The 20735-nt window shown below is 41.1% G+C and overlaps 6 protein-coding genes across 6 annotated transcripts; 4 read left to right on the top strand and 2 right to left on the bottom strand. All coding sequences in view use genetic code 12, as the record gives it.

The window, feature by feature from the left end:
• Nucleotides 1–2056: 2056 nt before the first annotated feature.
• On the top strand, nt 2057–3088 carry PRR2 (Prr2p; the record flags this gene model as incomplete). Its single annotated transcript, XM_064919272.1, has 1 exon — nt 2057–3088. One exon carries the CDS (start codon nt 2057–2059, stop codon nt 3086–3088), a length of 1032 nt encoding a protein of 343 aa, XP_064772437.1.
• Nucleotides 3089–4154: 1066 nt separating this feature from the next.
• SHM1 (glycine hydroxymethyltransferase) lies at nt 4155–5880 on the top strand. The gene has a single exon (XM_064917744.1). The coding sequence runs from the start codon at nt 4206–4208 to the stop codon at nt 5682–5684; it is 1479 nt and encodes a 492-aa protein (XP_064772438.1). The 5' UTR covers nt 4155–4205; the 3' UTR covers nt 5685–5880.
• A 469-nt stretch (nt 5881–6349) lies between these two features.
• MED16 (Med16p) lies at nt 6350–9657 on the top strand. Its single transcript, XM_064917745.1, has one exon. The coding sequence runs from the start codon at nt 6525–6527 to the stop codon at nt 9618–9620; it is 3096 nt and encodes a 1031-aa protein (XP_064772439.1). The 5' UTR covers nt 6350–6524; the 3' UTR covers nt 9621–9657.
• A 19-nt stretch (nt 9658–9676) lies between these two features.
• SNG3 (Sng3p) lies at nt 9677–11797 on the bottom strand. Its single transcript, XM_064920811.1, has one exon. The coding sequence runs from the start codon at nt 11547–11549 to the stop codon at nt 9732–9734; it is 1818 nt and encodes a 605-aa protein (XP_064772440.1). The 5' UTR covers nt 11550–11797; the 3' UTR covers nt 9677–9731.
• A 1546-nt stretch (nt 11798–13343) lies between these two features.
• On the top strand, nt 13344–15023 carry SNG4 (Sng4p; the record flags this gene model as incomplete). Its single annotated transcript, XM_064919292.1, has 1 exon — nt 13344–15023. One exon carries the CDS (start codon nt 13344–13346, stop codon nt 15021–15023), a length of 1680 nt encoding a protein of 559 aa, XP_064772441.1.
• A 38-nt stretch (nt 15024–15061) lies between these two features.
• HSM3 (Hsm3p) lies at nt 15062–16585 on the bottom strand (the record flags this gene model as incomplete). The annotated part of the gene is made up of 1 exon (XM_064918497.1): nt 15062–16585. One exon carries the CDS (start codon nt 16583–16585, stop codon nt 15062–15064), a length of 1524 nt encoding a protein of 507 aa, XP_064772442.1.
• Between the last annotated feature and the right edge of the window lie 4150 nt (nt 16586–20735).

Below are 20735 nucleotides of genomic sequence, written 5' to 3' on the forward strand. Positions count from 1 at the left end.
AGAAGTGCTGAGAAATTGTCCCGATTGGGATGTGAAATGAGCCGTTTGGGAGAGTGGGTTTTTGGGGCTTTTGGGGTTATTGAGATTATTGGGGCTATTGTATTAGGGTTGATAGTTGTGATAAACAATGTAATGTGGGAGGAGTGGGAGTGGGAGTGCTTGGTTGTGATAATGTATGGTGATAAGAATGTAATATGGGAGTGGGTAGTCGTGATAATGTATGTTGATTAAGGGGTAATACAGGAGTGGGATGCAGTTTGTAGTGTGCAATGGGTAAAGTGTAAGGGGTCAAGTGCAATCAGTAAAGTGTAATGTTCTCTATGGAGTGGTGTGGTTACGTACGGAGCTGAAGGTTGAAGGCTGGTGGAAGTCGGAACGGGTTACATAGTTGGTAATGAATAAATGAGAGTAAAAGATTAGAGTAAAATGAGAAAAATGAGTAATAGTGGTTATGGACTTGCAGCGCATGGCCTCTTGTACCCTACGCCCTATTACAACTAACTAAGGCCTCTAAAAAGAGATGGAAGAAATATTGCGTTTTCTCTGTTTAGTTGCAACTAACCTCGAGAATTTGAACTAAAAAATGCCGACCCACCTCCCTTTCTTTCTCTCCCCCCCCCTCCAGATCCTCTAAATCGTAACCTCAACTTATCAACCATAGACCGTGCATGACTTAATTACTAATTGTTTCTTCACCCTCCGGAAAATGCAACCCGCTAAGAGAAAAACGGTTGCTAAGAAAGGCTGGTGAAAACAACTTTTTGGGACCGGTCCGAGAACGACATCACCACATATATTTAATTGAACAATAGGGTATTCCGCTCCCTTTAACAATTCTGAAAGAAGGCTATGCCTTTCCAAGAGTCTCCAATACAATGGAACACACACCGTTGTGCAGTCAACGCTGGCAACAAGAGTATCCTTCAACTCCCGGATTAAGGTATACCCGTCGAAGTGACTCTTCAAAGTAGTAGCAAACTCATACAGCGCTACCATAACAATGATATCCTCTTAGCATTCTGAATTTTGCAGCTTTATCCTTTTAGTGGGATTTACTAGGATAGGATGTATTATGTCGTTGATTTGATTCTTGTAATGATGAGTTGTAATATAGATACAGCGAAATGTATGTATGTAATGACTGCTGTTGAATTTCGTAATTTTTGGGAGTATACCAATTAATGACGACTATTAAACAAAGGGAAATGGCCATAAAATATCTGCTTAATGGTACTCATGATTCCAGAGCTTGATGAACAAAGATACATGGAGAAGTCAAGTTGATTGTATATCTGGTAATTACCAGCGAAGTATTACATTATAACGACGAGAATCTGAATAGACTTCAGCTTCTTGTTAAAATGCTGTCAATCAAGCTCAGTTTTACTCACCGAACCAATTGCCAGAGGTTGCGTAAATAGACTTAGACCAATTTCAGTAAAATACCTTGTGGAGGTACCTAAATAATGTTTAAGAGATACATGGATAAGAATTTCAGATCTAAACTATACTACACTTAAAATACGAATTGAGACAGTTATTGGAGCAATCCCGTTGCATCCAAATTGTAATTCAGCTATAAAAGGGATACACAGTCAAGACGTCCGATTCCTTACATATCTAGCTATTATAATTCTAATTACCATATTACATACTCTGCGACAATTCTTACATACAAATTTGTAGCTATTCTCTCTCTTCCCAGCTTCATATTCCATTATAAATGCCACTCCTTTTACCCTAATTTACCCCAATTATGATACTCTCTAACAGTTCAAAATTTACAAACACATGCAAATTGTCTGATTTCATCCCCCCATACCCCATGGCCAATATACATTATCACCAAACCTAAACCTAAACCCTTCAATATCTAACCAGTTAGCCCATGATATGTTTTCTCCTTATCAAGTGCCATCACGTGATGATCCACCAACGTGACATGCCTTGGCGTCGGCTTGAAAACTGGTTAGTTATGAACCATTAGAAGGGCAAATATATAGGAATAAGAAGTCAGATTCGGAGCTGGCGGCAAGAGATTCTACCCCTGAGTCCAATGAAGTGGTTAGACCGATTTAAATCCGACAGAAATGCCCCCGAGAAACTGTCTTTGGTGAAGTTCTCAAGAAACGACATCAAAATCGACCGTGTTGGTGAGGGAATCTCGGGGTCTGTAGAGCTATTCAGGTCGAAAGCAACGCCGACGTTTCGGTATGCCGTGAAAACTTACCATTCGAAGGAGAAATACGAAACGAAGGATGAGTATGTCAAGAGGGTTCTCGGTGAGTACAATATACTAAAGCAGCTTCACCATTCGAACCTCATCCAAGCCTACAAGTATGAAGTATCGTTGTCAGGCGAAGTGAGAACTTACTTACAAGCAGGAAGTCCCAATTTGTTCCAGTTGTTGAAGCATGCCCCACATGATAAGTCCACTTGGACGGGGATGCTCTGCTTGTGGAAACAAGTATGTGAAGGTATACGCTATTTGCACGGACTCAACATCTGCCATCGAGATCTAAAACTCGAGAATTTAATAGTAGACCTCGGCAAGCAACAGGTGAAAATTATTGATTTTGCAACCGCAATGGTGATCCATGATAATGAGGAGGCCATAGGATTGGTGGGATCGGACTCCTATATTGCCCCTGAGACCATAGAAAAGATTAGATACGATGGAAAAGAAGCCGACATTTGGTCTCTTGGCATTATATTGTACTACCTACTCAACCTTCGTTTTGCCTGGAAGTCGGCTAGGCATTCCGACAAAAAGTACATTGCATTTAAAGACATTCCACCCCGGTCCCAGGAATGGATAGAATTAATGCAGCTTCCTCCGGCTGTATATACCGACGAAGGGTATGAAAGAGGAAAGGCCGCTGTTTTGCGATATCTTCCTGATGAGTCCTTCTCCTTGGCAGGCAAAATATTTGAAGTTGACCCCACGAAACGGGCCAACATTGATACATTCTACAACAACAAATGGTTCCAAAGTATAAAGCATTGTACCGAGGACGGACAGAAGTGTGGAGCTGACCATAGTTCCTTTTTCAGAGATCATAAAAAGGCACTTCTTTCGGGGCCCTAAACCGTGGGGCCATTTACAAAAGTTCAGATGAAAAACATCTATAGGTTTATATAAACGTAATTACACAATAATGAATAATGCCCTTCTATTCGATGAAAGATACTTGGCTGTTTTTAAGCTAAGTTGCTGATTTCTAGATTTCTTTCTATAATCCATAAGGCTCTGTTTATACTGTCTCACACCACAAAATTGCAAAAAACAGGCCAGTAACCGGCTGCAACCGTCTGCAACCGTCTACAATTGTCTATACGGGAGCCCTTAGTTAAGCCATAACTACGTGTAGAGGTGTTGCCAACCACCGAGGTCAACATATATACGGCGACGAAGTCAAGTCTTTTCCCATACATCTATCCATGCACCCTATACCGATCCACACTCACTCAGCGTTTACAATTGCCCAGCATTGTTACTATCTCCTACAGATAATCAACAGTATCCACAGATAATCAATGGTATCTACAAAAAATCAACAGAGGATAGCTTTCCACCTTATCTAGAGACCTCCTTCGACTACGCTAAGGGACTTTCTAACTTTGCAGCGACTCCGCTAAAGAACTTTCCAGTGACTCTGCTAGGCACTTTCAAGCGAACCACCCTCAATCACTGAGACTCCCCATCTCTCCATGTCCCCATGTCCCCGATTTCCTCCCACACATAAACCCTTGTCAATTCTTGACTTCTAGTTGACTCCTCTCGCCTCCTCTCGCCTGCTATTGCCTGCTATCGCCTTCTGTGACTCCCCCCATGACTTCCCCCATGACTCGTTCCCCATGACTCGTAGAAGCGTCTTTTGTGGAGAAAATACAAAAAAAATGCGACGCCCGGAAAAAAAAAAAACTCGATTTGCGGCAATCGAAATCCGGGACCGGAGCGGCGTCTTCTCTTCGCCTTCTTCACCAAAGAATGCTACCAATTACGAGCATAGTCACGTGATTATTATACATATTAGCTGCCCATCCAAGGTCTTTTCCGAACCCTCGAGTATCCCCCGTCGTTCAACATTTTTCACTTATGCGTCATCGATGAAAAATGGTTGAAAAGTTATATTTAATCGGTGGTGTTTCTTCTTTAACAGCACGAGTTTGAAGATTGTGAGTGAATTACATACCTAGCCGCCATGCTTTCCACCTCATTGCGCTCATTGAGAGTTCAAACCGCCAGAATCCCATGTTTAGCCTTCAGAAACTACGCATTGTCTGCCAATGCCCAGCAGCTTATGTCTAAGCTGGTCCAAGAAGTGGACCCAGAGATGGCCGATATCTTGAACCAGGAGAAGGTCAGACAAAAGAACTCCATCACCTTGATTCCCTCGGAAAATTTCACCTCCAAGGCCGTCATGGATTTGTTGGGTTCCGAGATGCAAAACAAGTACTCCGAGGGTTACCCTGGGGAACGTTACTATGGTGGTAACGAGATCATTGACAAAGCCGAGTCATTGTGCCAAAAAAGAGCTTTGGAGGCCTTCGGATTGAGCCCAGAAGAATGGGGTGTCAATGTCCAGCCATTATCCGGAGCTCCAGCCAACTTGTACGCCTATTCCGCCGTTCTTGAAATTGGTGACAGAATCATGGGTTTGGACTTGCCCCACGGTGGACACTTGTCCCACGGATACCAAACTCCAACCACCAAGATCTCGTACATTTCTAAGTACTTCCAGACCATGCCATACAGATTGAACGAGGAAACAGGTTTAATAGACTATGACACTTTGGAAGCCAATGCTCTTTTATTTAGACCAAAGGTCATCGTTGCCGGTGCCTCGGCTTACTCGAGAGTCATTGATTACAAGAGAATGAAGCAGATTGCCGACAAGGTCGGTGCCTACTTATTGAGTGATATGGCACACACCTCGGGATTGGTTTCTGCCGGTGTCACCGATTCTCCATTCCCATACTCCGATATTGTGACCACTACCACCCACAAGTCCTTGAGAGGACCAAGAGGGGCCATGATCTTCTTCAGAAAGGGTATTAGAAAGGTCACCAAGAAGGGTAAGCAAATTCCATACGATTTGGAGAGAAAGATCAACTTCTCCGTCTTCCCAGCACACCAGGGTGGTCCACACAACCATACCATTTCTGCCTTGGCCGTTGCCTTGAAGCAGACTCAGTACCCTGAATTCAAGCAATACCAACAAGACGTTGTTGACAATGCCAAGTCTTTTGCTGACTCCTTACTTTCCAGAGGCTTCAAGTTGGTTTCTGGTGGTACCGACACTCACTTGATTTTGATTGACTTGAGATCCAAGAACATCGATGGTGCCAGAGTTGAAGCTGTGTTGGAAAGAGCCAACATTGCTGCTAACAAGAACACCGTTCCAGGTGATGTTTCCGCACTTTTCCCATCTGGTTTAAGAGTTGGTACTCCAGCCATGACCACCAGAGGTTTTGGAGCTGAGGAGTTCAACAAGGCCGCTGAACTTATCGACAGAGCCGTTGACATCTCTATTGCCTTGAAGGCACAAGAGAAGGGCTCCGTTGCAAAGGAATTATTGGCTTCCTTCAAAGAATTGGCTGACAACAGTGCCGATGTCAAGGCCTTGGCTAATGAGGTCGCTGACTGGGCCTCCACCTTCCCAGTTCCAGGCGATTTATAGGTTTATATCACAAGAGCAGGAATATAGCGAAGAGACTCAGTGAGGAGGGAAATAGAGACTAGTGGAATTTTCAGGCTAGCCCGGCATTATGTCAAAGAGTAATTTTATGAGATATGTATTTGAATAGATACTATGCACTAAGAAAATTGTACGATTTTAACATAATTTGTAGAATTTTGCACCCAAAAAATAGGGAATGTACATATAAATGGCTATGCTTGGCAGGTACCATATATTTAAGCCTAAGATCTCCAAGAGAAAAGAAGTTAAATTATAAAAAGACTATCTGAAGTAGCTCAATAGCAACACACACACATATATATCTTCATGACCATCTTTCCTTATTCTTTCACCCTTATCCATTTCTTCACACTAACACTAACTAATCTCTGAAGCTGTTAGTACAGGCCATAAATACACTTCTGTTGGCCCATCATTTCCACACAAAAAATTGTTTAATTCCCATTTTTGAAAATTCTCCTGTTCAATTAACCCCCAAAAACACACCTCAACTACTTTTCATCAACCACTTCAAAACACCTCTTCATCCCTACCTTATTTGCAACCATTTCCAACTCTTCATAGTTAACAAGACTGTATATAACACATCCTACATAATATCACGACACACGGTCAGCACACGACCCCGGCCTATACACAAGATTTTTAATTCCGGTTTATCAGAATTATAATCATTGATTCTTCTTGTTTAGAGTAGTAAAGAGTGGTAATATCGTATTCCAATTGGCGTGAAATTGGAGGAGGATATAGGTAAAGTGTTGAAGTGGCGATTTTTCACTTTTTTTCTGAGTTTTTCTGGTAAATATACCCCCGTTACTGATGTCTAATCTGCATGTTCTATCAAGATCGTTTCCTCTTTCGTCTAGAGGTTCGGACCTTATATCATGGTCAAGAAACGGGTTTATAGCCTATACGTCGCCAGTTCTGAACTCTAAGGACAATTTGCTTCTCACATACCTCGAAAACGTGGACGGAAACTCATGGCAACTCGCCAAACCACAGAGCATAACCATAAAATTAGAGAATAACTTCTTACCAGAGCTTTCTTTGGTCGAATGGAGTAACGTTAGCACCGACTTGGCCATTTCCGATGTCTACGGAAACTTCTATATCCTACTCGCTGGTGTGGGTCTTTTGGATATGGCAAAAATCAAATCAGATAAGCCTACACCTTCAAGTGGACCGGACTCGAATGCCAACTCTCCAAGTTATGAACTTACATCTTACAACCACATGGAAATGATCTATAGGGATATCATTAACCAAGACACAACATCAGCGGTGAACCCAGGTGCTTCTATTGTATCGTTCAAGTGGCTCAACATAGAAAAACCGCAGATTGTGAATAAACCTGCCTCTCTATACAATCTCGACAATCAACAGCCTAATAATTCACCGTTTGTTTATACATATGGAGTAAGTCAATTACAACCACATGGAGTAACGCATCCGATTTCTACAAAACAAGCATGCGTGGCTTTGCGCCAGAATGGTCAGTTCTTATTATACTATCAAGGAGAACATAAAGTTGAATACCATAAAATAGCGACAAGTCTAAGTGACAGTCTCGTGATCATCGACAATGCATCTATTGGTTTCACTAACGATAAGCAAATTATTGTCACTGCTTTCGATTCGGTTTCCCAGAAGATCTGTACATATTCGGTCACTATAGACTGGGGATTCCTTGTCGAGTCAGCCAAGAGACAGAAGCTTGATCCTCACTATCATACACCTAAAGAAGATCAAAAACTGCCAAAATTGGTAGTGCTGCGCATTCTGGCATCTATACCAGTGCCCACTTACGTAGATATAACGGAAGATGAAGAGAACAGTAATGATAATAATGACAAAATGGAAGTTGACTCAGAAAGTAATGAAGTGAAACCTAAATATCAATTGGGAAATCTTGCATCTATAGATATACTCTCTGCTAGTGCAGAGAAGGACTCTACTTTAGATATTCTAGTCAGCTATTCTTCTGAAGATGAATTTGGAGTACAATCATCAACATTCTACCGCTACAACTTGAGTGATGAACTGGAGCTTATCTCAAGTGCGTTCGGTGAATTAGGACAACGTAAGAATGTTACGGCGCCAACTAAAGCTTCCAAATTGCAAACACTCACCTTACAAGACAAGCTCACACGCTCAGGCCGTGCTCAGTCAATTGTTACAGCACTTGCAGACAACTACATTTTAGTTTATTACATCGATGGAAGTGTCGACGTCATCGACAGATCCTCTATGAAGGTGATAAATGGATCCGATGAGATTGCTCTTCCACCTAAATCTATTTCAACGGTATTTGATGTTGGATTCAATTTCCCTGAAATAGCACACAATGGACCATTTATAGCGGCGGTTTCTCCAAATATGACTTCCGTGGTCTTCGCTCAGATCGCCAGTGATAACCCCAATCTTTCCTTGAAGGTCTTTGAAAAGAAGAAGTATCTCGGACTTTCACCCAAGGAACTCTTTGCTACATCAGTAGGCTTTGCGTTCCGTCATGCGTACGCATGCTACACTAATACATGTTCTGATGACCTACTTGCATTGATTCAGACTGAGATTATCCGTTTGCAAGTCCTTCTTCAAAAGACATTAACTGATAAAAAGCAGAATATCGAAATCATAATAAAGAAGTTCATAGAATCAGTCATCAGTGAATCACACAAAGCTATCAATTTCCAATTGGACGCTTTCAGTAAAGAGTCTGTGGACAAGTTACTATCCAACCCGCCACTTCAAAAGTTGCTTTCATTACAACTCGTTCTTGGGGAATTGCAAGAAAAGAACACAATTGTTAGCGATATTGCTTGGATTGTGTTGAATCTTCGTAGTACCAGTTTTGGAATTATGTTCCTGTTATCAAGTATTTACAGACAAATTTCAAAGAAGAAGCCGATAGAAGATAGTCTTCAGGATTCTATAACGAGGGGAGAGTGCATCATGTCATTGATCGGCAATGTAAAGTGGCTTATTGATTTGATGGTATACATCAACCAAGAGCTCTTACAATTGTCTAATACTAAACAAAATTCTTCCAATAGCAAATTAACAATCAAAAACTCAATTGCATTGCCCATTATTTTAAGCAAGGTTCCTAGATTATTTTTGATGTATGCATTGTCTTCAATTGGAAGAACCCATGACATATTGAAGAGGTTACATAAAGATTTATCAGAAGCAAGCAAATTATTCACTCCCATGAAGGAATCGTTAAACCGATACTTCACACTCTGCAACAATTCTCCATTGAATTTGAATCTTTTCGAAAACTACTTGAGAGAATGCGACGCTTTAATTACAAAGGAGCAAAGTATAAGGCTTGCTGGAAAAGAAAAGGGTTACTCCTTGAAAGTTGAACAGAAATTGGTATGCCAAGGTGAGTTGACTGAGGACATGGAGCAAATTGGAACAATTTTAATTGACCGCCATGCTGTGAACATAAACCGTGATATGAAGGTAGCCGATCTTTACTTTTATGATGTCGATTGGTTGGATGTGGGCATTAATAAGCATTCTGTTAAAGCAAAAGGAGTCAATGATACTGTCATCTATCAATATCCAAATTTGAAGGATTCCATTGTACCTAGGTTGCGTTTTTCAAAAACGGAATGTATTGACTCATTAAGAAAGATTATCATTTTGGTGGATCAAAAGGTTCAGCCACCTGCTTTAAAACCAGAAATACGAAATGGTTCTAGCAATGGAACAAACGGCAATGCAAGAACCAATAAGAATTCTAGCCAAACTGATGTTACGAATAAGTTGAGGAAGTGTACAAGGTGTCGTTCTGTGTCTTTGGTCTCAGATCCACTTGTATTCGATGCGCCTAGTACTATTGGGTTATGGACAATGGTATTCCAAAGAACATGCCTTTGTGGAAACGCTTGGGTAAATTGCGCTTAGACGTCACTACACACTACATGGATGAATTTACATGGTAATGTTGAATATATCTTGTTTGTATTAGGAAGTTCATATCTCATTAGTTTATCAGTTGGCTGTTAATATAGTAATCTACTTTGCTGTTTCAGATTTAGCTTGTGCAGCAGCAGCAGCTTCCGCACCCTTAGAAGCATCAGCAGCAGCCTTCCTTGTAGCCATCCACTTCATCATGAAGGGTAACATGGCATTCGTTACAACAATCCAGGCAAATAGAATTCCTATGTTCCTTCTCATTTTCCCTTTGTAAGCATTAAAATAAGCAACATGCAACAACTCATAAGCGTTTCTCACTGGAATAGCATAACCATATCTGTAGAACGGAGGACAAAGTACGATTGGAGACACTGTTGGAGACAAATTCAAGACAGCTATGAACAATAAAAGGAAACCAATCAACTGTGGTTTCACAGCCATCAAAAACAACGCCGACACTTCAATAAGACTTCCCAACGAACTCATCAACAAGTATCCGAACACCCAGATGACTAGGAATCCCAGTCTGCCAAAAGTGTGGTAATAAGTAAGACCATAGGCGTGGTTCAAAGTGACAAAGGCCAATGATAAGACCAAATATGCCACTTGTGAAGCAGCCATTCTGTAAGCCACGTATTTGAAGCCCTTAATCTGCTTGGCCATGTACATGTGTATTTCAATTTGGAAGATGAACTGGAAGAATGAGAATATCACCAAGTAAATAATACCGATTTGAAGTGGGGCTTGGACGATCTGATCTGGTACTGGAAGCCTATCGTTGACGTTGAATGTAGGTAATATAGTAATGAGACCAGGAGCATTCGCTATGACGTTTGCTGCCTGTGTCAGGTTCAAGGTGCTCAATAAGTCCATGGCCAATGGAGTTTGGGGAACGAAAGCGTAATAACCCTTGAGGATGTTGTTGATAATAGTGCTGATGTAATTGCTCACAGCGTTGTAATCTCTGCCGGTTTCAAACACAACCTCCAAGTAATTGGTTGGGTCAAAACTCGAAAGAGTGGTCAAGGCTTCTACCCAATCTAAGGTAGTATTCGGTTTAATATAGAATGCACCCCAGTACTTCTCATGATGCACTTGACGGTAGACTTCCTCCGTGATGGTATTATTATGGGAGTTTGCTAACGTCGAGATTCGTTCAAAATCCCACATATCGTAGTGTCCTAGAGTCTTGACAGCCGTAAGGTTGAAGAATGCCAGGACGATAGGACCCACAATGGCAGGAAGTTCTCCGACTTGTGTATCAGCGTTGACAACTGCAAACTTCAAGTTCTTGTAACGAGAAGCTCTATTGTAGTAAGATCCCCAATAGATACACAATGCTAAACAGAATCCAATGATAAGATACAAATAGTTATTGGCGAAAGTTAAAACAATCTTGATTCTGTCAGCATGAAATTCTTCATCCCAAAAACCAAGTTTCTTGGTGATGGTCTGAATTGTCGAAACAACGGTACTTCTTCTTCTGGTAATTGGAGGAAGCTCTTCTATATCCGCCTTTCCAGCAGATTGGAGAGAAGCTCCACTTGGAACAGATTCTATACCATCGAATAATTGAGGAAACTCTTCTAAGTCTTCTTGCGATGACATATCTGCTACTCGAGAGAATGACTTTCTCAATTGGTCTTGACCAAACCAGTCTTGGTTTGTGAATCTCCTATCGACTAGTTCCAAGTATTCGTCTTCTTCTTCCAGTAGGACCTGCTCTCGTTGGTCCGACAGTAATGTGAAATAGCCCGAAGTTGCATTTGATAGTCTTCTGAAGAGAGAACCACGCCTTTGTTGTTGCAGAGCTGTTCTCGTTGCTTCATCCAATTGAACGGGGACATTCTCTTCTTGACCTCGAGCCGACTCCAGCGACGAAAGTGACGAAAGAGACAGCAGCGACGGTCTTGACATCTTTCTAATTGTGTTTTCTGGAGGCTTTTAGACGAAAGACAATGGACTGTTCAAGTAACATGCGCTTGTTAATCCGATAAGAAGAGAAGATTTCCCGTGGTTAAAGTATATCTTTGTATGAAGGTGAATGTCAAAAATTGCTTAACACTACTGGCGACACACTAACAACCTCTTTAGAGAGTATTCAAAGCATAAAAAGAATGAATAATAAGAAGATTTAAAACTTCAATTGAAGAAATTAAAAAAGAGAAACTCATATCAAGCGGCGCTACCAATAACACCCGCATGTAAGAATCTCCGGCGTGCATGCAGTCATTAAATTATTTCGGGATGGCCTGTGCGACATTTTTTCGAATCCCGACGTTTATTCCGGTGTATACGCAGGAATCCTCTGGAGTAGTGTAATGAAGGATGTTGCATTAGATGGAATAAGACAAGTCTTTGACGGCTTGACGGGAATAATGGAATTAGTCGACGCCGGATGTGCTTACAAACATGCCACTGGCATGTCTCGTCCGTTTAGTTGGCTTTGGGTGTGTTATTTTTCTCTTACTTGATCCACACAGGTGGCTCTGGCACTCCCACTTCCTCTATTCCTCTGTTCCTCTTCTTACTGTCCTTACAATACGGAAAATATTGCCAAAAATAAATATGAGTCGATATTTTCTACACCATCACGCCGTGCCTCCCGCACTACGAAACCCCGATACTTTCAGTCGTTGAAAAGTTGGGACAGATACGATGTCAGGGTAGGCTTACGATAGGATTGCAACGATGGGGCAAGTAGCATGAGTTCCGTCTAGGCCGGGAGGCTGTGCTGAAATGGGTACGACTCCCAGGTGAATTCAAGGGAATAACAGGAAATAACAATGGGGTGGGTATTTTTTTGCATTGACAATTATGTATGGAAGAGGCAGTGGTTCCCCAGGCAAGACATGGGAAAGACTAATTGAAGTGAAAATTCCCTCTCATTTTGTATAGACTTTTTCTATTGCACAGATATCGCCAACCTAAGCTGACCTATTTCCACGATCTGTTTCCTCGATCTAAATCTTCTTCTCTTCAATACAATACCAACATTTCGACTCACAGATAGCCCTCACCACATCACATAACAGCTCTTTGCGAGCTGCTCAGTCAAGCGACCTCTTATTCCGTTCAACCTATTTCCGCACTTATTCCAACTTCCTTGTTCCCTAACTTTACGGTATCTACCCGCAGCCCATGACATAATTGACATCATCCACATGTGGTTTCCCCATCTTACGACATTCAACGACTTTGTTAGATTCTCCATCACAGCTGCACACAGGATTGTGCGCAACTTTCTACTGCATTTCCACCACTATTATTTTCTGGGTCCTTATATAATATATGATGTCTTCAATTTGATCCTATCATCACCAATAATATATATGTTTGTGTGGTTACAACTGTATTATTAGAATTGGTTGGGGGTTGAAATAATTACGAGTATTTCCAGGTAAAGTATTTCCTGGTAAAGTATTTCCTGGTAAAGTATTTCCTGGTAAAGTATATCTATTGTAGTTGGAAGGAACGAGTGTTAACATAAATATTATTTTTATTGGAAAGACTTTAGCTTATATATTTCTTTGTATCGACAAAGAAGAACATACACATAGCTAAGTTATCTTCACCAAGAAATCTGGAAATTACTGTGTAAATTTGACAATTCGCTTCGGGTGCCATACTGGTTATACGGAAGACAAGAAAGTTACAAGAAAAAAGCTGGCTAAACAAGAAATACTTGATTCTTGGGATAATTCAAATACAATGCCTGAACCAATATCTAATACAAATAGTATCGACCCTCTCGATAGCTCACACCCCATTGAAAACAACGATGACGGGTACTTACCGCCCTTTCTGTATAACCCCAGAGAGCGTTTGACCGGTGCTGATGTCGCTGCTGATACTATCAACGCCGGTGTACACAAGCCCCAATACACAGACTCTCGGATCACAGGTGCCAGTTCCACACCTGGAGAGCCAGAACAACCAGAGAAGAAGGAAGAACCCAAGAAATCTCCGAAGGAGATATGGAAAGGCAGAGCAATACTAGCACTGAAGTTTTTCATAGTGTATGTGAAAGTTTTCTGCTTGTTCGTAGGTATTCTTTCCGTGTACTGGGCCACATTGTATAGGAGACCAGGAAGATACAGAAATATGAAGTTCTTGGTGGTGACAGAAGATGAAGCCTTCACCAGCGTGAACGGTACAAATGTGCCACCATTCTTGGGGAACGCATTTGTGGATATGGTAACGAATAATGATACGGTTACTACTTTGGCCCATTGGGACATTGTACCCATATCAGAGTTCATTCAATCTGCATTAGCACGCAATAATACCGTACAAGAAGAAGTTATGAGAAAGATTCACCATCAGAAGTATTGGGCCGGAGTCCACATAATGCCCAATTCCACACAGCTCATCTATGAAAGTTTAGCATCAAGCAATTTCAGTCTCGTATCTTCAGGAGAGATAACCCAGTTGGTAAATGTCATATATGAGTCGGGAAGGCACTATTCTGCTTTGAATCAGTATGTCAGCAAGCATATCAGCCAAATCGAAGGAACTTGGCTTGGTTTCTACGCATCTCAAGACGTATACCAACCCTTAGTCAAGAACTACTTGAATGACACCCAGAGAGCCAATTTGTTGGCAAATAATAACACCGTTAGCATCCTAACTTCAAAACCAATCTTTAATATTGTGGATATGAGGCCTGCTCTTTCAACTGCTGTTTTAGGTCCTTCAGAATTGGGTTTGATCTATGCACAGTTGTTCTCATTCCATCAGTTCAACTTCTCACTAGAGATCTATGCTTACATCCGTACAAGACTTAAGTTCAAGCAATATATTATTTGGAAATTTTTAGCTTCCAATATCAACTGCTTCGTTCTTTCATTAGTATATTCGCTCATCACCATAGCGTTCCAAATCCCTACGAACCCTGCATTCGGCCAATCTGGATTCTTAGTACTCTGGATGTTTATGTTCCTTTTCATTTCTGCAAGTGGTGCTATCAATGAAAATGTGGTTACAGTGATTCTTGCGTTCAACAAGAAAGTGCTTTTGCCTCCTTGGATGATTTTCAACATCGTGATCAACATTTCTACAACATTTGCTCCTTTCGTCCTCATGCCTGGAGTCTTTAGGTATGGTTATGGAATGCCCATGTATAACGCATATGAAGCACTAAAGGTGGTATTCTTTGATACTTGGAAGGGAAACTTAGGAAGAAACTTAGGAATTCTCGTGACATGGATTGTCGTAATGAACGTTGTTCTCGTCTTCACTGTTAGATGGGCCAATAAAAGAACAAAGCGTATCGCCGATGAAGCAAAGGAGAAGAAGGCAGAAGAAGAAAGAAAAAAACTCGAAGAAAGCGTGAAGGAGAAGGCTGAAAGTGGGGGGTCATCTACTGACTCCAATGAACACAAAGGTTAATAGAGTTTAGTAACATTAATATATTTGCATAACAAGTACTACATAGTCTCATCAAGGACGTCGACTTTAGGAGCTACTTCCTTTAAGTTTCTACCAAACTTCATGAGGTTATATGATTCTTGTAAAAAAGGCTTCCAATGGGTTAACTCAGGAGTTTCTGAATCCTTTGAGTGTATCAAATTATCCAAAACATCTAGTTTCATATGCCAGAGGTCAATGTTAATGAACGAGAGGTTGTTCGTGTCAACCAAAAACTCATTTGTTAAAGAAGCTTGGTTTAGAAGAAACTTCCTTGAGTGCTTGTGTTTGGAAAATTCCAACAAAATGATGTATAACCGGTCAGCTGGTAGATGGGACAATGTAGAAGTACTAAAGTAATTCTCTTCAAGATAGGGGAACACTTCTGTTGAACCGATGAAATTGAGAAGTATTGAGAAATACTTTTGGTTATTCAACAACGACAAGTGTGACAACACGTCAGCATAAACACTTGAATTTGCCTTTACGATAGTGTCAGGATTGACATTGCCTAGAATTTTGATGTCGGATTCATCGTATTCATAGATCTTGAGTAGGTTATGCGCCTTAAATACTTCGGAAGAAGTGCTGACTTCATTGCCGAATTCTAATAGGTTCTCGTTAGATGCGTATGATAACTTGACAAGAACATCTATTATCTCAACCTTTACAAAATCATATGTGTCTGGTTCCTTGTACAAATCAAATAAGCCAATTATGACAGACTTCACATTATCGAAAACTGGAAGACTTAAAGTTTCTGAATTATCCAACTCTGCAATCAACTTTGAATAGAACTGAACTAGTAAAATAAGGAATAAGGGATCATCACCAAGTTCCTTGATCTCTCGTTTGGAGAAGACATAGAGTTGTGCTTCCAATGGGAGTTCCTTTTGGTATGATAATAAAATCAAGATGAAATCCAATAATCTGGACAAAAGTATGCTATTATCCTGCTTTCTTATCGAGTGATAGAGTTGGACATATTTGGTTCCTCCAATTATATCATCCAATATGTTACTCTTCTTGTTAAGAATCAACAGATTTACAAATAACTCTATCTGATTCACAATTCCAAGGTCCAACAGCTTATTAGATAGGTAATTCTTCACCAAAATATAGGCCACATCGTTATTCTGAACAAATTGGACTGTGTCTCCCTCTTGTAGCTTAGAATTCACGATCTGTAGGCAAAGCTTAGTAATACCAGGGTTATTGGTATTGGCGAGATTCGCTATTATGTATTCCAGCGGATAGATCTCAAGAATTTGGTTGAACGAAAGACGGCTCAACACCTTCTCCAACAAGTCTACTAGCAAATGATAAGGGTCGATTTCGGAGTAACTTTCATCGACCAAAATCAGGTTGATAATTGGCAAAAACGAACCAACCGACTGAACAACGTCGATATTCGGCATGATCGTCACATAGCCGTCTATAAGCGACGAGTCAATAGCACTCTTCTGCTGGAGACTTTCTGTGAGGTTCTCGATCACTCGAGAAGTCAATTCGTCGGGGGTATTAATCTGAATTGGTGAAGGCATGGTGGCAAAAAACCAACAGAAAACAGAAAACAGCAAACAGCAAATATACAATATCCGTCAAGAAAAATGCTTACTAACCTGATTGGAAAAGATATCAATAGTTTCTCTTACGTCTCTTGCTTGTCTACTATCTGTGCAGACCAAAGATATCCACGAAAGATCAACGAATATCAACTTACACGGCTGCGAAAAACCTCCAAGCAAATGAGTAAATCGAGGGATCCACTAAGAGGGATCCACTAAGAAAGAACCACTAACAATCACCAAAATCCACAATCGTCAAAGCTCCGACATCCGAGTTTAATTTTTTGCAGTGAGAACGAGAAGCGCATTTTGTGTAGTTTGTATAGCAGATGAAGTATGGTTATGCGGAAGCGAGTTGTGGCAGGGATGTGGGGGGCATAGACGAGGGTGTGATGTGGAGATGGGTGGTAGGAGTGGTAAGAGTGGTAAGAGTGGTAAGGGTGGTAAACTGGGTGGTAAATAGTGGTGAAGGGTGGTAAAATATGCTAAAGAGTGGTATAAAGAGTGCTAACGAGTGGTAATGAGACTGGCAAAGAGTGGCTAATTGCCTGAAAAGAGAACAGAGCACAGGGCACAGAGAACAGAGTACATAGAAAGAAACGGTAATCTAGAATAGTTTGGGGATTCTACGATTTGGATTAATAGACATGCCGTTTGTCTGTTCTCTGACACCACATGTGTAGCTTCTATACCACCGTTGAAATCATTTTGCGACAATAACAATGGAGGAGAACCGTGTTATGTTACTTCAAATCGTAAAACCCTATACAACGCTAAAATTGAGACAGTTATAATACACCGCACGTTCCCCAGACTAACTAACAGGTAATTTCCAAGTACGTCAAGCGTTCGTCTAACATCATCAACAATACAACATGAATATATTGAATAATAACATGCTGCGGTAATCTCAAGAAAAGCCAATCTTTTGAAACATTTCTACCTGTCAACAATTAATTATTCAAGCAAGAACGTAACCAACGGCTGAGAGCACTTTGAGAGTATTTTACGGTGTATTTATTAGTTCCATTACATAGTCATAGACCTCTCTATAATAAACAAGATCTGTTGCCCGTCATGTGGTGTCTTACTCCATTTGGAAGCGTTGCCCAAACAACGCAATCAATTCCCCGACTGCAACTTTTCATTGTTCATAATATTTACTTATGCATCGTGGTTGACCCTCCAATGGCCTCGCTTATAGAGAATAAACAAATCACATCGAGATGAAATTTATGATTATTTATTTATGTTTATAATTGAACCTCTCTCCTCATTTAGCACTTAGAAAAACACCGTTTAGGTGACAATTTGGCGACGCTGTTTTATAGATTCGCGACGTCACCAAGGATTGCTTCCACCATTACGCGTCGCCATACAGAAGTTAACATATAATGACTTTTAGGTCAATCTAAGAAAAGATCGATGTTCAGCTAGCTTCCTGGTGACTCTTGACTAGAAACACTGGTTCATGTTGCAACCAAAGATGACAAAGATGTGAAACTTCGAAAAGAGTAATCTATTATGTAAGGAAGCTTTCCGTAGGACAATGAAGAACCTCGGTGCCGAATTTCGTAAAACTCCTTATTGGGCTCCTATTCAGAAAGCTTCCCAACAATTTGAATCATATGACTCCAAGCTACTCTCCACGGATACTTTGTCCACAGTTAGAGGGAGTTAGGAAGAGAAATTGGTTATCTTACTACATGATGAACAATGGAGGCAAGATACTGCAGTGGGATTTGGCTAAAAAATAAGCAAGAATATTACAGGCTGTTAATGAGCTTCTGCCTGTGCTTGTGGCAGAATCTCCATTGTAAGCAATTTTGGAATAATCTCTACAGGCAGATGAAGGTAATTGCAATTGTTCGTACATGTAGGGCGGAGTTAGAAAGAGATAACTCAGTGTTCACCCCGACGCACTCCCATGTAATGCCCAAAGCTTAAATCACCTGTTGTAGTAATGTATAATCTAGGCAGGGAGGAGACAATAGGAACCCTGCAGAAAATATCCTTGTAACTGCCCGCAGATTAGTCTTGTGAAGAAATAAGGGCAAACGGGCGGCTATGAGGACGTTCAATAGAAAAAGGGCTCCTTCCTGAACTCTCAAAATTCATGGAGAAAGTGGACTAATTTCCGATCTAAGATGCTACTTCAGAGAGAACAAGATTAATTACCACTTTTCTACTGAAGATCAAACCCGAAATCTTCACACCCCCGAGTAGGGAATTTCGCCGTTTCAACTGTACAAGCTGTTTCAACTGTACAAGGTGTTTCAAAAGTTAGCTCTCTACAGAGTCAAATTATTCCCTGTGCTGTAATCCTGCTTACCAACTTAAGGCAAGCATGTGCAATTGGGCTACTGTCAAACAGGACCCTGTAGCTTCTTTCTACAGCGTGCGTAAAAAAAATCGCAATAAAATAAAACCCTTTACCTCATTCAGTAATCCGGCCGTACTAAAAATTGAGTCAATGAGGATACTCACTAACCATAATTAGGCAGATGGCGGCCACCGGCATATGATTGAAGTACCACTTGTTTCAATTCGGTAATTGTATGCAATAGAAAAAAACGTGCATATTCTCATGCACCCGAAGAATACTTACCTAGGAGATAGGCGTACAGATATGGGAAGTTCAAGCAGAGGAAAAGCAAAGATCAACGATTCTACAAGGTTCCTGTGATTTTATGGCGTGAAATATACTGCTGCCCAATCACGAATTTTACCGGGCGAACGTAAAATAGAAGAGGTAGCGATGTAGTAAATTGCTAATGGGACCCCTATGCCCGTTCCTTGCGCTATCGATGACTTGGCCGGTGGCCCGACATAAATAAGCTTCTCAAATATTATTAATTACATGACAGTATCCACACAAAAGCTCATTGTGACCTTGTACCTTTTGCTGATACCCGTAGTGCAGTGTAGAACAATCACAGAGAACAATTTAACGAATAATCCACGGTCCCAATAATTTACAAACTATTGGAACGCGTGCGTGTCAAAAATTTACTCAACTAAGCAAACAGTTATATGCCAGAACCACACCCCTAAAAAATAAATTGTTTGTTTAAATGCAGAATGCTCGACCACATATCCGAATTGGTAAGCCGTTCTAACTACAGGGTTTTTTGATAAAGATGAGGCAACCTTTGACATATGAATTTTTGGATGGCACAACACAATGCACAGCGTAGGCATGAAAGCAGAAATCGCAAAAGGATTTGCAGGGTAGTAGTCTCTCTGAGCAAAGAACCCCTAACATAGACAGCAAACAGTCATGTAATTCACTGTTGTTTGCATCGTGGAATCCTCCGTTTTTGGACTTTGGATGACCGGTCTGGGTTGCAAAATAAACGCTCATCGCCATCGCAGGGCATGTTCACTAGCATAGGCGCGGTGTATTAACTTCTGCGTGGTCGCTGAAGATACTCCCTTGCCAGGGGGGCCTCGTTCTAACACCGGCCAGGAAGGAGACCTCAGGGTCAAGTTCATGAGGTAGAGCCCTACCTGAGGCAGTGTGAGCCAAAGGCAATAGGTCGCAGTTGTCCTGTTTCGTACCCCTGGAATTACAAGTTGTTTAACCCAACCAGGTAACGCCCTCTTCGTTGAATGCGATTTTTGATGGACTGTTGCCTTGGAATAAACTTTTAGCTGTGAAACACACAATTGCTACCGCACGTCTAAAATCCCAAACATCCTCCTGGGACCCTATGTAATCCCCCAACCGAGAAAAATAATATTCCCAAACTAATTCAGAAATTCCTAAAACATCCATGTTCGCCTGTCGCCGACGTACGTATGGCCAATCCAAGGAACCGAGCCCGAAGGTTGCGCTGCTTCGGGGCATACCCATCTGTATCTCTCTTCCTCGAATTGTGAATCTATTACTGGGCACAGTCATATATTCCACCTAAACAGTTAAACACACTCCCAAAATATCCCACTGTCTTAGTCTTCTTCCAGGCATTCCCAAAAGGCGCTTGACTCCTGATGGTGCATCTGTAGTTCTTTTCACACCCCATATCCCCATATCGTTCGTATATAATGAACCGGCCTCGTCTCTTTCTTCCACGTCTTTGCTGTTGGTCGTTTGCAGAGTAATCGTCTAACTTATCATTTTTTG

Source organism: Scheffersomyces xylosifermentans (genome assembly GCF_036884685.1).
Source record: "Scheffersomyces xylosifermentans strain CBS 12540 chromosome Unknown RJT20scaffold_7, whole genome shotgun sequence".
NCBI classification, from domain to species: Eukaryota; Fungi; Ascomycota; class Pichiomycetes; order Serinales; family Debaryomycetaceae; genus Scheffersomyces; species Scheffersomyces xylosifermentans.